Below are 16649 nucleotides of genomic sequence, written 5' to 3'. Positions count from 1 at the left end.
GCAGTGCATCCAAACTGTGTCCCAATATCTCCCACAAATGTTTGATAAATACTTCAGTGTTTTTAAAAGGTTATTTATAGATGTTGTCCATATCTTTATAAAAATATTACTCATGTATTACTCACAGCTCTTCTATTCCTTATTAATGACACGTGACTATTTTATTTATTTTTGCACTGTAAACGTGAACAAATCCAGGAAAAATCTGCATCATCATATATTGCTTAATGGTTTGATGAACTACATGTAACTCATGCTATTATTCTTATATCAAACATGCATCAAATAAATATAAATAAGTGAGTTTCACAGTTTTCCCTTCAGTAAAAGAATCGAGATTAAATTTATTACCACCAAATATATTTTATTTATTTGGTAAAACATTAACATAACAATAAGTGGGACAACATTTTAAAATAAAGAAATAAACATGATATATGATCTTGTGATGTAAATAAAAAAGTAAAGAGGAAAAAAAGGAACAGGAGCAAAGACAAAAAATACATTAAACAGAACTAACAACAAGTAGGGCGGAAACGATAAATTGATTATTCGATCATGAGAAAATTAATCAGCAACTATTTTGATCATTGAATAATTATTTCATTTTTACAGCAAGAGTGCAAAACGTTTCACCGTCAGATGTCACTGTTTTATAATTATGTTATGTAATAAACTGGATATTTTGGGGGTTTTTCACATTCTCAGGTGTGAATGTGACATTTTTTGAACATTTTATAGACTAAAAGATTAATAGATTTAGCTGAGAAAATAATTGTTAGTTTCAGCCCTAAACAAAAAAGCAGTACCGATAAATAAATAAACAAAACAAATTTTAACCTACCAAAATATTGTCTTGTTTTTCTGAAAGAACTCAACTAAATTAAGCAGAAATTAAAATAATAACAATAAATTAATACTTATTTTTAGACCTCTCGCAGTGTTTAATTAATAAAATATCTTATTAATTTATATTAATAAGTCAATGAGTCAATGAAAATAAAAGCCGGCAGTGCGTCATCCACATCACGTGGTGGCGGTAGTGAGACGTCACTGTTGTTTTGGCGCTAAACAGGAAGTCGTCATAACCGTCCACCTTAAAAAAGTTTAATGTAAATTTAACCTCGTTGCGGAGGCTGGAAGTGCCGCTTAAATATCAACATTATCGATAAGACGTGTCATTAGGGATTTTTAAAACAATTATTTAACATTAACTTAACGAATTAGCATTTTTAATTAGCAGCATTTAAGTAGCAAAGCGCCAAGAAGTCACTCGGGAATGTTGCTATCCTGTTAGCTAGTGCTAGCTAATGGACGTTACTTTCATGAATTTGATTAATTAAATTCATGTTAGAAGTATTTTTTTGTTTCTGGATTAACTGTCGAACCTTAGATGGATGAGCACAAGGAGAACATTCATGGCAAGGACGTCAATGTGAAGATGTCTAACACAAGAGAGGATGAAAAGGTTGGTTTGGGCAGCTAACTTAGCCTCTTGTTTTGCTCTGAAACGCTGCTGATTCATATTAGATACACCTTAAAAGCAGTTTAACGTCTATAAACTTATATGTAAAGATCCAGTAATATAATACAAGTTACTGTGAACTAGTAGTCTGTTTAAAAACATGTTACATGTAAATCTTGACTTAGCAAACAGCAGGTAGATCAACAAAGACGTGGCAGGAGGAACCAGCTATAAAAGCTAAAATGTTGCCTTTGCCGTTTAATATAATAACTTATATAGTACTTTATGTTATATAAGTTTCCTTTTGGTCAGTCAGTATCTATTGATTTTGTTAAGCAATCAAGCAGTCAGTCAACAAAACAAATATACGCACTTTGACCTGCAACCCTTAACATTAACTTACTCTCCTTTTGTCTTAAAACAACAGTCAATCATTCCTCCTGTTCATACTGGCTATTAAAAGATCCTCTTCAAATGTGCTTTCAATGGAAGTAATGAAATCCAAACTCCTCAGTATGTCATTTAAATGTTGATGTGAAGCTTAAATGAGGCTTCAACAGTCTGAGTAATTCATATCAAGTAAATATCTGCCATATTTACAGACTTTGGCATTAAAAAGACTGTAACGTTGAAAGATATCCACTTGATTTTGCTCAATTGGACGACTGAAGCGTCATATTAGCTTCAAATAAGCTTTTAAATACATTTTTGCACAGAAGGACGACTGAGGATTTTGTCCTCCATCATTACATTGTAAGTGCATTATGAAGAGATCTACTAATGGTCAGTATGAACAGGAGGAATGATTACAGCAAGAAAAATATGTTTCAATGTTTATTTGTGAACTCGTCCTTAAAGAGCAAACCAACTGTTATGTTATAATGAGAAAGGTTTGTTTTAATGTGACATTAATTTTGTGAAATGACTAGAAACTTTGGGATGTACAAGATAAATATGTTAGTTGTAAGTATGGTACAAGAAAAGTTCCAAGTTATATCATGCAAAGTATCTCATTAAAATGAGAAGAGTATCTCGTCATGTCCAGTACTAATTTTACTTTGGTTATTCAATATGTATTGATTTTGTTAAGAAACCAGCCGTCAGCAAAAAAAACAAGATGCACACAATGGCTTTTAATCAGACCTGGCAGATTTTGGGAGTTTAGTCCAGTCAGCAAGCACTTTGTTAATGTGATCCAATACAGCAGCTCTGCCATAAATTCTACTTTTACAAAGTTCATACATTTTAAGTTTTTGTTTACATTGTCAGAAAGGTGATAATTCTCCTTTATGTTTGTTATTGAGGTTGTCGTGGGTGGTGGTGGTGTACTGGAGTGCATTATAGTGAAAATATTTTGTCCCCCTCATGTATGTTAATGGGGTGGACAAAATATTAGGAACACTTTTCCATATAACCACCTCCACCCACTATGACCTCAAATAAAAGTAGAGTTTATGTAGAGCTGTTTATTGGTTTGCATTAGATTTCACAGGTGTTCCTAATAAAGTGCTCGGTGAATGTGTTTTAGCTGCAGCTTGTCTGTTTCACGGTTTGTTATCATCTTTTGCTGAATGTGTAGCATCGCATCATTCTGTGACACACACTGACCAGGATTATTCCTCTTCAGGCGAAGCCTTGCAGCAGGATATGTCCTGCCGGAGAACCTGCTCCTCAGGTGTCCCCGTCTCAGTCCAACAGCGACTTCAGTCATCCGGTGTACAAAGAGATCGCTGTGGCCAACGGACACATCAACCGCATGTCCAAGGAGGAGCTTCGGATCAAGTTGGCAGAGCTGAAGCTCGACACAAGGTAACTAAAAGCAATTCAGTAAACTTTCTTATTTTTTCATTGTTTGGTGTAAAGAACATGGAATATTTTTATGATCTTCCACAAGGAAAAGATTTAAATAGTTTCCTAAACACCTTCTGTCTTTGTGTGTAAAGAGGTGTGAAGGATGTGATGAAGAAGAGGTTGAAGAGTCACTATAAGAAGCAGAAGCTGATGCAGTCTGCCGCTGAAGGAGGACCCACGGACACCTACTACGACTACATCTGTGTGGTGGACTTTGAAGCTACGTGTGAAGAGGATAACCCGTCAGACTTCCTTCATGAAATCATTGAGTTCCCCATGGTTCTCATCAGCACACACACCTTAGAAATTGTGAGTAGAGTGTGTGATGAAGGGAGGATTTACCACTTTTTAACCTGCAGAAAAGAGTTTTGTTGAGTATAAATGTTTTCTCCCATTTGTTTTGCAGGTGGACACTTTTCAGGAATATGTAAAACCAGAACTGAACCCGCAGCTTTCAGACTTCTGTGTGAAGTTAACAGGAATAACGCAGGTCGGTTTAAGCTTTCCACAGCATCGATGTCATATTAATATGTTGAGAAGTTTTTCTATGTTCTAATAAAGTGATGTTTTGTTGAGTAGAAAATGGTGGATGAAGCCGACCCGTTCCCAGACGTCCTGCAGCGAGTTGTAGCTTGGCTCCAGGAGAGGGAGCTCGGGACGAAGTATAAATACGCCATTCTGACCGACGGGTACGACGTTTCACTTAAGCAGAGAATTCATGTCCTGTTCTTAAACCGCTCGGTGACATTTTAACCGACCCGCTTTTTCTTTTCATGTCTTCTGCAGAGCGTGGGACATGAGCAAGTTCCTCAACATCCAGTGTCGCGTCAGCCGGATCAGATATCCTCAGTTTGCAAAGAAATGGATAAACATTCGGAAATCTTACGGGAACTTCTACAAGGTTTCTCTTTTAAATAGTTTTAAGTTACTGAATGTAAACGACATTTGCACCTTCTGCAGATAGAGAATCTTTTTAATCAAGCTAAAAATCACAAATGTTAAATTCAGAAGTTCAGTATTATTTGAGCAATATTTATTGTATTCTTTAAAGGTGCCTTGTGCAGCTTTTGACCACTAGTAGCGCTATCGAGCAATATTTTCACAAGTGTGGTCCCCAATTTTGTATCTCATGCCAACAATGTCACTTTTTGACATTTGGTGGCTGTAACAAGCCAAGAGAGGTAACAAAGCACCAGCAAAAAGCAAAGAAGAAGAAGACTTGGCTGTTTGCAAATGTTTTAAGAGGAGTTTTAAGAGGGGACATAACATGCTTTTAGGGATTTTAAGTCATTTATATACTGTTATAATGTCAGATGACGATGTTAAAAATGGTCAAAGTTCCCAAAAATATCTCCCTGCAGGCCCAGGTTTCAGCCTGGTATGAACACTCTGTATGCTTGTCCTGCATGTCCATAAATGGCGGCCCTTTTCTCTAATCTTTGATGCCGATGCTGCACTGTTTACTCTCATATTTCAGGTCGGATTTGGGCTTGAACATATATGGGTGTGTTTGAGAAGCTGAGGCTGACCTGAGGGGCTGCTTAAAGAGCCTGTATAAGATAAATAAGGAGGTTTTTTGAGCTGTAAATCATGCAAAGATGTTCCAGTAGAGCCCAAAAATAAAAAATATGGACCTGGAAATGTGCATTTTAGTGACAAACATAACTTCTGTTAGTGAATATTCTGTTGTCCTAATTGAACCAATATTCTTGCAGCTTATTTTAGGAATTACAGTTAAACAGCAGCTGGTTTCTTTTCGTCCTGCAGGTCCCTCGTACACAGACGAAGCTGAGCACCATGTTGGAGAAGCTTGGTCTGAAGTATGAAGGTCGTCCTCACTCCGGCTTGGACGACTCACGCAACATCGCCAGGATAGCTCTGCGCATGCTGCAGGACGGGTGCCAGCTGCGCGTCAACGAGCGCATGCACGCCGGCCAGCTGCTCTCGGTTCCCAGCTCCGCTCCCGTGGAAGGAGCCCCACCTCCTCATAACCCCCGCAGCAGGGACTAGAAACATAAACTGAGTGCTTGTGCAAACAGACACCCCCGAATCTGTCTCGACTCTTTACCTTCATGAGTTAAAAGGAAGAAAAAAAAAAATATCCAAAGCACTTTTACGGTCTTACTGTAAGGTTGTTTATGTTTTGGAGCTGAAACACTGTAGTCGGTGAAGAGTATTTGAGTTAATAAACAGGGACAATATTTTGATTTAAGATTGTGCCGGTGTTTGACCTCATGTGTGGGTTTCCTCCCAATTCCATGACGACTCCATATGTTGTTATCTTTACGCCAGATGTCTTGACCAGAAAGATCATTCCAGTGTGTTAAACTTCAAGCTTCAGTGGTGTTAAACCTGCCTCACTCTGCCTTATCGAGCTGCTAACATTCATGAAGAAATGTCAATCAAATGATGAATCGAGTGTCATCGTCCCCTTTGAGGGATTTTGAGTGATTTTTTTCTGATTCCAGCTTCTCAAATGTGAATATTTTCTGGTTTCTTGAGTCTTCTATGATAGTAAACTGAATATATTTGGGTTGTAGACTGTTGATCAGGAAAAAAGAAGGCATTTGAGTGACATTTCTCACCGTTTTCAGACATTTTTTTTAAACTTGATTAATGAATGAAATTAAAGACAGAATAAATATAATCGTTAGTTGCAGCTTTCATCACGTTTTCCTCCTGAAAATACACAGTATTATCTTTTCTTGAGACATCAAAATGAAATATATCCATCATCTGCAGCTTCAGATTAACAATGTCAGTGTTGGCCTTCAAACCCTGTAAATGTCTAATTGTGATAGTAGTGTAAAAACACAAGAGACGACACAAACGATGCTGCTATTGCTCTGCTGTATAATAACAGAGCCGTAACATCACACTGTTTGCCACTTTTACAGCGTGTGTGTTAAAAGTTTGGAAACAGTCCTGTGGACTTTGATTGTCTGTATTTTTTCAGACTGAGATTCATTAAGCACCATAAGTAAAAAAAATAAAATAAAATAAAAAAAACACATCAGTATATAAAATAACAGTACAGGTGTTCATGTATTTGTCAAACCTCTTAACGAACACTGTAAGACATTCAAACGTGTCTGTTGTTCAGTACTGTGATGATTTAATTCTGTGTTGTGGGATTCTGTGATATTTTTTATGGGATTTTTATTTCATGGAGCTTGATCTATTTTAACAGGAATAAATATTCTTCAGAACGCAAATAAACTGTGTTTCTCCTCGTCTTGTATACAAGGTTCAAACTAAACGTTTATAATAATAAAGTCTGAGTAGCTCACAGCTTAGCAGGACTCATCGAGCTTGTTTAAAACACCTGCTGCTCGTCCCATTCAGCTGCTTGTAGAGTGTGATTAATGTGCTGTGCTGCCTGGTGCTTTCAGTGAGTTTAGGATTGTTTTTAGCTTGTGTAAATCGTCTTGAGTAGCTTGAGAAGGGATCTGTAAATAAAAACATTATCTTCTAAACTGGTGGTCAGCACAAGGAAAAAGCTCTCTGCTGGTTTCAAATCCTCTAAACTCGTCTGAGATAGTTATGGAAATATATTTGGGACCACTTCCATTAACATCATAAGAATAAGGAGGATAAAGCTGGTGATTTTCTCTATCTTTCTTATTGTCAACAAATCTCATGCAGAGCCAAACCAATAATAAACTCCTCCGATACTGAACACAAATATAAATGCAACAACTTTTGTTTTTACTCCCATTATTCACGAGTTGAAATTAAAGATCTAAGACTTTTTCTAAGCACACAAAAGGCTTATTTCTCTCAAATTTTGCTCACAAATTTATTTAAATCGGTGTCAGTGAACACTTCTCCTTTGCCAAGATAATGGATTAACATCCAGAATAACAGAGAAGAGACACAATTTCACTCCATAAAAGCCAAATATTTAGCCAGACTGCATCTCGCAGACTGGAAACCACTAACCTAAAGAATATTTAAGCTAGTGGTTTCCAGTCCGTGGGATGCATCCTGGCTACAGACTTCTGAATCTGCTGCCAACATATCTCAGGATTGTTTCTGTGATTAAGATTCAGGCGATGCAGGATGATTAACAGGAAAAGACAGCTGGGAAAAAAAAAAGTTTCTCCTCACAGACTGAATCATGTTTATTTGTTTTTTTGGCCTGTGCTCAAATGTCACAATAAATAATTCTAAGGAGGAAATATTACTCTGTGTACAACTTGTAGACGGCCGCAAACAAACATTTTGAGCCAAAAAGTTTGGACACCTGTGGTTTATAGTCCGTCATCTACCACCAACTAAATGACTAAATGACTAAATGACTAAATGAGATGCGTCTGCTAAACATTTTCTTGCGGGGAAACCTTGAACCTTTAAAATTGTGTAACTGCTCCTGAATCGTATTTGAGCTTGCAGCAGTAAAAGAGGCCTCAAATGTTTTATATTCAGTGATTGATTTTTAGGGGGCAGAAAACCTTCAAAAACAAGTTGACAGGCAGCTAAAAGCCACCAGAGAGAGAACTGTGAACACTTTAAGTCACTGTATTTAGCATTTATAAGCAGTATAAGCAGATAATGAATGACAGTATTGTAAAAATGTCCTTATATCAACTTGTAGCTACATGATAGTGTGTTATAAACAATATTTTAAGTGTTTATATGCTGCTTATAAATGCTAAATAGGAGGTTTTATGAAAATCTGTCGAAATGTTTGATTTTGTCACTATAATCAACACTTTTCACATTAATTTGATTCATTAATAACATCAAAAGTATTGATTAAGCAGCTTTAACTTCATGAACTCCTTGTCAAATATTACATACAGCTTTGGAAAAATTAGATTAGAAATCTCTACTCATCACATAAAAGAGAAATAAAAAAGTCCAACAGAGATGTTTGTGTAATTTATTTATTTTTTGTAATCAAACTTTATTTCTTTGTAGTCGCAGCACCATTTAAAACTTAACACTTTTTTGGTCCAGACAGTCTGTCATACAGTATCTTTGGGCTTATGAAATACATATAAAACTTTCATATCTGTATCTAATATGTTCAGTCATAGAGTTAAATATGGCAGTAGCTTATACAGCTAAATCGTTTTATATTTCCTACACATTCTTGGTTTTCTAGCACTGAGGTCACGTTGGCTTTTAGTGGTTTCCTTTGGGACTCGTTACTTCAGCTTTAATGCTCTCTTATGAAATTGTTTCCATTTGTTAAAAACTCCTTCTTGGCACAGCTGTCCGGTACACTTGGGTGTAAAACAGCTGGCTCGCACACCGTCAAAACATTTGGCTCTGAGTCAGTGATATATATAATGTGTTTGACACTGTCAGAGCCTCTAAAAGTGTCAAACATATTACGATGTTTGGCTCTATTAGCTGTAAAACACTCAGGTGGGGAGGTGGGGATCATCTGGGAGCAGTATTTTGGCACTATTAAGGTCCCAGCCAGTACACTCGAGGGCAGCGAGGAGGTGCGGTGACGTGTGTCGGAGCATCACAGACAGGTGCTGTACAGCGTCACTTTGTAGCTGATCTCTGCCAGGATCTGGCGGACCGTTTGCTCCAGCTCGGCCAGCTCCGCGGCTTTGGCCTCCAGGATGCGCTGGTGTTCCTCGTAGGAGCTCTCCAACTCTGAGAACACGAGGCAGACAGAAATAAGAGATAAGTGTGTGTGCTGGATTAAGAATAATTACTAATAAAAGCATTTAATTGATCTGTCTGTGTGGTGTTTAATGGGATTATTGCCTTAAATTCCATTTTATCTTTTAATCATCTGTTTGTGTTTTTAACTTCTCCGTAAAGTACTTTTATTGTTTCTAATGTAACTTGAATTGAGATTATTTGACTGGTTAAACTGAAACAATTAGCTGATTAATTGATTATTTATTTATTTGTATAGCATGGTTGTCTCTGGTAATAAAAGAATAGGAAAAGAGAAGGTGTTGCTGAACGCAGGAATATTATCATCTATACAGAGAGACTTTGTTATTTATAATTTAAATACTTTAAATACTGAGATGCACGAATGAAACAACTAGAATTATCAGTGTGAGCTCAAAACAAAATGTTGTGAAAATAAGGAACATCTGGTTACCTCCGAGTCTCTGCAGCTTGCTGCTGCCCTGGGCCAGCAGCTCTCTGGCCTCCCGCTGCAGTTCATCCGCTCTCCTCCTCGCCTGCAGCACCGACTCCCCTTTATCCCCGACCAGGTCCTCCATCTCCTCGAATTTATCTTTCACCTCCGCGTCAAACTCCTTCACACACAGGAAGGAGAGCGACAGCAGATGAAATATCTTGTTAGGCTTGTGGAAAATTATTACCCAGAATTCAAATGAGGGCTATTTAATAAAGGAAAGACTGTGTATGACGTGTGTGTGTGTGTGTGTGTGAGACCTGCTGAGCCTCCTCCGCGTTCTGTCTGGCCTGGTCTGTGATCCAATCGGCCGCGTCCGCCATACGGTTCACCTCCAGGTCGTTCTGCCTCAGCAGGCCGACGTCCCTCTCCAGCTGAAGCAGACGACCTGTGGTGTTACTCAGCTTCAGCTCCGACTCGGCCGTCTCCGACTCCACCTGACACACACACACACACACAAACACACACACACACACACGTAAATTACAATAAACTACACATTTATCAGCCGATCATACTGGGAAAAGTGAGCAGACGCTACAGTATAGAATTAAAAATGAATAAAGAAGAGATAAGAGACGTAAACACTGTGTCCAGATGTTACATAAAAATGAGAATGGTAGTTTTTTAGTAAAATTAAAGATATTAAAAGTCGCCAACTCAAACCAAAGTTAAAGGTGAGAAAAATCCCTTTTTAATAATCTTGATAGCTCATTAAAGCAAATTATTTATTTAATAATACCAAGCATGTCCTTGTTGAAGCTTCTCAGATTTTTCTCACAGACTAAGAAAGTAATTTTAAGACATCAGAGGTATAAACTGTGATGGGAATCAAGTTTTCTGACGTTTTACAGACAAAAAAACCATCATGTGGTTAAAACAATCTAAAGATATTCAACATTTCAGAGGCTGAAACAGACTCAAACAAACCCAAATTGACAAACAGCCACTTTGTGTACTGTAACCTCAGAGGTCAGAGGTCAAACTCACAGAGTTCAGCAGTTCCTTCGTGCCGATAGTGTTGTTCTCGGCCTGTTGGATGGCGTCCATGGCGATGGCCTGAGCGCGCTCAGTCTCCTTCAGGGCCGCCATCACAACGTCTGCTGTCTCCTTCATGTTGGTCGCCTGCTCACTGACCCGACAGACGATAAATGTGGAAAATGTCAGACGTTCGACTCTGTGACTCTCAGGAGCTTCAACTTGAAAAAGCAGCCAATGATTTATTAAAGGGACAAAAATGTTCACAGTGAGATCTGTAGATTATCTGAATTATTTTCACAACTCTCAGACGTGGATATCTCAAAATATTGGCACATAAAACCAACCAATTATCTGAATTTACCATGGGGGGAATGGGGAAATATGTTTTTTTTTGTGATTAGGATGAACTTTTAAGATTTGCAGGCTCATTTTTTGAATATCAAGACATCTTTTCTCCTTTTTTTGGTGATACACACGACTCTAACTGTGTGTATTATACCTGGCAGCCTTCGCCTGCTTCAGCAGCGTCTCTGCGGCGTGGATGTCATCAGCGCTCTGACTGAGGATGGTCTCCACGCTGGTCAGAGTGCCGACCTTCTCCTTGATCTCCTTCGTCAGCTCCTGCAGCTTCTCTGACGAGGTCGGCATCTCCAGAGCCAACACCTCGTTGGCCACCGCCTCGATCACGGACACGTTGGCTTTGTCATCTGTACGATCAGAAACGCATCGTAAATGATCCACTTGTTTCAACAACTGTGAGAGGACGGTAACAGAGCTTTACAAGGAAGGAAAAGTTTGTTTATGGCTTCAAGTCAGTGAAGAACATCAGCACATTAATCCTTTTTGCCCCTGACTTTAAGTTTTCAAATAAAACAGTAACAGTAGTTACGTTGAACATTGAGAGCGTTAATCAGAGCTTAAGACCTTTTTATTTTAGACCCATTTATACATTTTACATTTGTAAAAGTCTGCATTGGATGCCAGATTATTAATTTTACTACAACTTGCATATGTATCTATTAAAATTTCACATCTGAATGTGTGCGTCTGTCTCTTTTTTCTCCATAATTTTATCCTAAAAATGACATATTGGGTAAACATCACTCTTCATGTTGCACCAAGAGTCAAATTCTCCTCTATTAATAAATCTTTCAAGCATAAAAATGTTTAAAAAAAATAGCAGTTATTGCTCAGATAGTCTCAGATTTGCAGGAGAGTTTTACCTGATGAAGAGCCTGCAAGTTGAAACTATGTATTATATATAATAGAAATTGGGAATTTGAAATTTCTTCTCCTTTTCCATGATTTTCTGAGCTACCGTGAAACTAGAATTGACTCTGAAAAGTAAAGATATGTCCCTGTGGTGGTGTGTGAACAGATCCAGTGTGTGTGGGTTTGTGATGTACTCACTGGTGAGCAGGTCTCGTATCTCTTTGATGAGGTTGCGGAGCTGCTCGTTGCTCTGCTCCACTCTCTCTTTGCTCCGGTTGGATTTGATCAGCACCTCCTGGGCGTTCGCCTTGGCCTCGTTTGCGCGGGTAGTGGCTTCCCACACCTGAAAACGAGATCGCACACACACACACATCGTTCCTGACTCATCCTACGCTGCAAATTAAAACAAAACAAAAAAAAAAAATCCTCTCACTCACCATCCTGGAGAGCTTATCCACCTCCTGCATCGCCGCAAGGATCTCCTGGTCCAGATCTTTGGCTGATTTTAAAGAAGTTTGGGAGGTTGTGACGAGGCCTCCGCATCCTTCTCCTCCGCAGTGATGCTCTCCGTCCTCGCCGACGCAGCCCAACCCGCCGCACGGGGAGCCGGAGCAGCCGTCACCTTCAGCTGCAGCGCCGCATGTCTGGAGAGAACGAATAAACACAAAGATTTAACCAATTTAAGGCTGGATTTTTGTCTTTATTATTTAACTTTTGCGCTGTAGTTTGATAAAAAAAACATCTTTCACCTTCTCGCTAAGAGGCGACAGGTCAAACTTATCCAGCTCATTGCTCAGTTTGTCCAGCTTCTGCGAGTTTCTTTGGTGCTTGCGGTCAAACTCCTTCTGACTGCTGCTCAGTTTGTCCTCCGTGGCTTTCCGTACCGCGGCCGACTGCTCCACCGTGTTGTCGGGATCACTGGTGGAGGCGTTGGCGCTGCGCTCTGCCATCCTGGACTGTGTGTGCGCCGCTGTGATGGTGTCCATGGCACCTGAATAGGGTGATAGGGAATATCAGCACCATTACACCATTTACAAACTGGTGACTTAATAGGAATCCAGTAGCATGTATTTTCTAATTTCCTGCACGTTTCAACTGCCTTAAATAGTGATTTTTTTTCAGTGCAGATTGTTCAGCTTTTTTTAACCCACCAAGTTAATCCCAAACTAAACTTAACACCCAATCACGGCTGCACGGTTCTCTTTATTTGTTATTTCAATGATAGAAAGTGTCCAGAAATGATTAATCTGCATCTAAATGAGGATCTGCAACATATCTGGACACATTTGTCAGATTTTTCTGATTGAAATAAATGCATTTGGCCATGAAAAATTGCAAAAATATTCCTGGATCTGCACCAATCAGTTGTTCCTTTGCCCACGTCCTAACTTCTACCCGAGCTTCACTGAAATCTAAAATCTAAGAGACATCTGCGAGGCATGAAGAAGTCTAACAGTAGGAATGTGAAAGCGTTGGGTAAAAAACGCTCAGTCTCTGCCCAACAGTCTAGTTTCTCACCCTGGATGTTGGCGTTCTTGGCGTCAAACACCTGCTGTCTCAGCTCCTTAACGTTCTGATCCAGCTGGTTCGCCTCGTCCGTCAGTTCGTCCAAGTTGGCGTCTGTGGCGTTTGCCTTGCTGTGGAGAAGGTTCAGGTTCTCCTCCGTCGTGTTCAGCTTTCCATTCAGGTATGACATCACACCCCTGAGGACAAAAGGAGACTCAAATTAAAACAGCGTCTACTGCTTTTCTATATTTATCTCTTTTTTGTTTGTGTACGTACGTGATCTGATGCATCAGCTCCTGCGTCTGCTCCAGCTTCACCGCCACCGGGTTGCTCTCTACTATTTCTCTCAGAGCTTTGGCGTTTCTCTCCAGGCTGCTGACTAGATCTCTATACGGCGCCGTCACCCCGCTGGTCTGGAGCTCTTTCACCTGGGCCTCCAGACGCTTCGTTTGATTGGTCAGTTCGCCGACCACAGTGTCCCAGATGGCGAAGCACTCGTGGCAAGGTTCACAGGCGGGGAACTCCCCGTGGTAGCCTCGGGCGCACTTGTCGCAGCGCGGGCCGGACGCGCCCTCCACACAGGTACACTGTCCTGTGGCGCGATGGCACTGCTCGCTGGAGATTCCCCGAGGATCGCAGTCACAAGCTGGGAATATGCAGAGAGGAAGGTCAGGGAGGAAAACAGGAAAGTCAAGGAATCCAAATAAATCCTGCAATACGCATCCGCCATATAGAATTACTACCAGGACCGCGGCCAGGATGTTAGAAATAATGATCCACTGCCAGGAAAGTTTGAGTAGAACTGAAAATACTATAAAATGTTCCACTAATCTGAATCATGTTTCATGTTTAACTGATTTAACAATAAACTGAAAGATGCTAAAATGCTCCGTAGAGCTGAAGGGAGTCTGGTTATAAATCTCTGGATTTGTTGCTACAAACAATCTGACATTACACGCTGTCATTTGTTAAATTGTTAATATAAAAACATTGATTATAGCAGCTTAAATGTTTTTAGACCTAATAATTACCAAATCTCCAGACACTACATACAAACAATAATGTTACGTGCCTTAAAATAAACCCACAATGTGTAACTTTGAATTATAAAATGTAAATTTCACCCAAGTCTACATATTCACAGAAGAAATACAGTGTTCTCAAAGGTTGTTACAGCGTAATTTAAATAAAACCCAACAAAGAAATAAGGTGAACTTAAGTACAACGTATGAAACAATGTATGTGCAAGATATTTTGATTTATTTCTTTTGTTCTTATGAAGATATTAAGAGAATATTTTCAACTAATATTACATTTAAGGAGTCTGATGAGATAGAAATAATTCTGTGTTGTCAGCCATCACTGATGTCTAGTATAGTGTTTGTCTTTACCCTGATTGACCTGATGTTCTATGACTTGAGAGGTATAATAATTAAAAAAAAAAGGAAAATATGGCTTCTGTTTCCTTGATAAAGGTTGTATGAAGCCTGTTTGGACTCCATAATCAACATGTGATAGTTTTACAGCTGTTGAGTCTCTTCAGGGGGAAAGAAGCCATTTGAAAACAAAGTTTATTCAACCTCCGTTACCTCCAGTAAATAAACACAGTCATGAACATGACCTTGAAGGTCATGCTGACCCCCCCCGAGTGTCGGGACACTCCGCAGGGCCGACCTCCCTCCCTTCCTCGGTGTGAGTCACACAGAAGGAATGCAGCTTTTGGTAGGTTTTCTGTATTTATTTGCACGATTTATAGAGCAAGAGGTGAAGGTTGAGTTTGAAGTTTAGTTTTTGTCACAGTGAAATATTACACCTGTGTTTAACAGCATAGCGTACACGGTGATTATGAGGCATTTATGGAGCCACACGACAGCCCGGTTTGGTCCCCTTAAATCACAGCGCGCATACAAAGACGCCGACAAGACAAACATTTTAACCTCTGACATCTAAATCTGTCCATTAGATCGGCGGAGGCATCTTTAGGAGGCTCAGTTATCGACACTCCCACACATATTTCCTCTGTAAGGTGGCCCGGGCGTTCAGATTGCCCGTGAACTGGCGCATTTGTGCATCATCTGTGCGGATCGGAAGAGACGTCCAGCTGTTTTTACAGCTTGAGAGGAATACAGCGGGAATAATTTAGGATTCCTGGGTCCTCTGGGTGTTGGTGCATGACGAAAACCGGGATGCCTGGGAGTTCTGGGGGAACATCTGGTTCTCATGAGCGAGAGGAACAAGAGGTCGTTCCCAGCTCCTCCGCTGCTTCTCCTCCCCTCTCCTCGCCCCTTTTTATCCTCCCTACCTCGCTCTCTCTTCCTCTGAGGGTGAGCCAGCTACTGTGAGTGCAGATTTCTTGGATTGCATCGTCTCTCCGGCAGTTTGTTCAGCAGACAATATAAATGTTTCGGGATCAGACAGTGCTGCTCAGCGCCAACTCGCTAAATTCGGTGTGGCTGATATGTCTGACAAAACCGCCAAAAAGAGACGAAAACCACGGAAAAACCATTTAAAGGTCAAGTCCTCCAAAATGAGAGTTTCACCCACGCAGGGAGAAAAAAAAAGGATCAAATATGTTTAAGAGGAGATATAAACATGAGAAGACAGTCAGGAAGTTTTAGGATAGTAATGGTTTTTATTGCTTGGGCTCTCTGCTCCAACACATTGGACTTGAAAGGAAACAATGACATTGAGGTTTAAGGATGCTTGAAAGTGTTCACATCCGTTTTGAATATTCAACAAGACAACTGGGGAGTTTTTGGAGCATATTAGTGTGTAGCTAAGTCTTTAATTTGACCTAAATCTTAATGATAATATGTTTCACCCACTGAAAACCAGGCTGAAGGAAAAAAAAAGCTCCCAAATAACCATAAAGTGAAGATGGCTGCGGTAAAGTTCAAGTCAAGTTTAAGGTTTACTGTAGGATGAAATTTTATTTCTCTCAAAAAATCTACAAATAGACATTTGGATTAAGAAAAAACACGACACATCGATATAACAAGTCATAGCAAAAGCACACAGTGGTTGTAGGAGACTTTCCGATCACCCTAAGGCTTGCGATTCCAGACAATCAGAGATCTCAGAGGATTTCTAAATGCTCGGTAGTTGCTGGAACAGCCGCTAAAAAACCTACGCCCTTCATATTTTGTCCACGCCTTACTGGATATGATGCTCCCTCTCATTCTCCTCCGTAGTGAACTGCATGTCACCGCCCCAACATTGAAGGGCCGCCCTAAAGACTTTGGATTTCCACCCAGTTTTAACAACGAAACCTCAGTCTCTATGAGCGAAGTGTTAAGAGTCTAGATAACACGTATCACAACAGAAATAACTATAACATAAACCAAAGTCTATCTTGCTCCAGAGAGGCTGCTGCGTCCTACAGCACCACCAGTTGATAGATGATGATGTGCTGATGAAGATAAATAACTGACTGCAAAAATCATTTGTAACCAAATATTTAAACCTGATATTTTTTTTGCCACTTGGGGGCGTTGGAAGCGGTTTGAGTTTATATGG

General features: G+C 39.8%; 2 protein-coding genes across 2 annotated transcripts in view; one reads left to right on the top strand and one right to left on the bottom strand.

The window, feature by feature from the left end:
* Positions 1 to 1051: 1051 nt before the first annotated feature.
* eri1 (exoribonuclease 1) lies at positions 1052 to 5528 on the top strand. The gene is made up of 7 exons (XM_044343895.1): positions 1052 to 1468; positions 3093 to 3274; positions 3409 to 3625; positions 3723 to 3806; positions 3896 to 4005; positions 4103 to 4217; positions 5084 to 5528. The coding sequence occupies exons 1-7, from the start codon at positions 1394 to 1396 to the stop codon at positions 5324 to 5326; spliced, it is 1026 nt and encodes a 341-aa protein (XP_044199830.1). The 5' UTR covers positions 1052 to 1393; the 3' UTR covers positions 5327 to 5528.
* Positions 5529 to 8280: 2752 nt separating this feature from the next.
* The window catches only part of lamb1b (laminin, beta 1b), a 34886-nt gene continuing 26517 nt past the window's right edge, over positions 8281 to 16649 (bottom strand). Inside the window, exons 24-33 of the mRNA XM_044342935.1 lie at positions 13410 to 13779; positions 13146 to 13330; positions 12377 to 12618; positions 12065 to 12271; positions 11826 to 11970; positions 10915 to 11122; positions 10425 to 10566; positions 9695 to 9871; positions 9396 to 9555; positions 8281 to 8932 (exon numbers count right to left, since the gene is read on the bottom strand). Of these exons, the coding sequence (XP_044198870.1) occupies positions 8796 to 8932; positions 9396 to 9555; positions 9695 to 9871; positions 10425 to 10566; positions 10915 to 11122; positions 11826 to 11970; positions 12065 to 12271; positions 12377 to 12618; positions 13146 to 13330; positions 13410 to 13779 (1973 nt within the window). The 3' untranslated portion in view covers positions 8281 to 8795. The remainder of the gene's footprint in view (positions 8933 to 9395; positions 9556 to 9694; positions 9872 to 10424; positions 10567 to 10914; positions 11123 to 11825; positions 11971 to 12064; positions 12272 to 12376; positions 12619 to 13145; positions 13331 to 13409; positions 13780 to 16649) is intronic.

The sequence above is a fragment of the Thunnus albacares genome, chromosome 23 (assembly GCF_914725855.1).
Source record: "Thunnus albacares chromosome 23, fThuAlb1.1, whole genome shotgun sequence".
Classification (NCBI taxonomy): Eukaryota; Metazoa; Chordata; class Actinopteri; order Scombriformes; family Scombridae; genus Thunnus; species Thunnus albacares.
This window is presented reverse-complemented; position numbering and strand designations above follow the sequence as displayed.

Bases quoted from the DNA above. Each gene is read 5' to 3' on its own strand.
- eri1 (XM_044343895.1), top strand. From the start codon at position 1,394: ATGGATGAGCACAAGGAGAACATTCATGGCAAGGACGTCAATGTGAAG. The intron at 1,469-3,092 runs GTTGGTTTGGGC...ATTCCTCTTCAG, and splicing joins ACACAAGAGAGGATGAAAAG to GCGAAGCCTTGCAGCAGGAT. The intron at 4,218-5,083 runs GTTTCTCTTTTA...TTCGTCCTGCAG, and splicing joins CTTACGGGAACTTCTACAAG to GTCCCTCGTACACAGACGAA.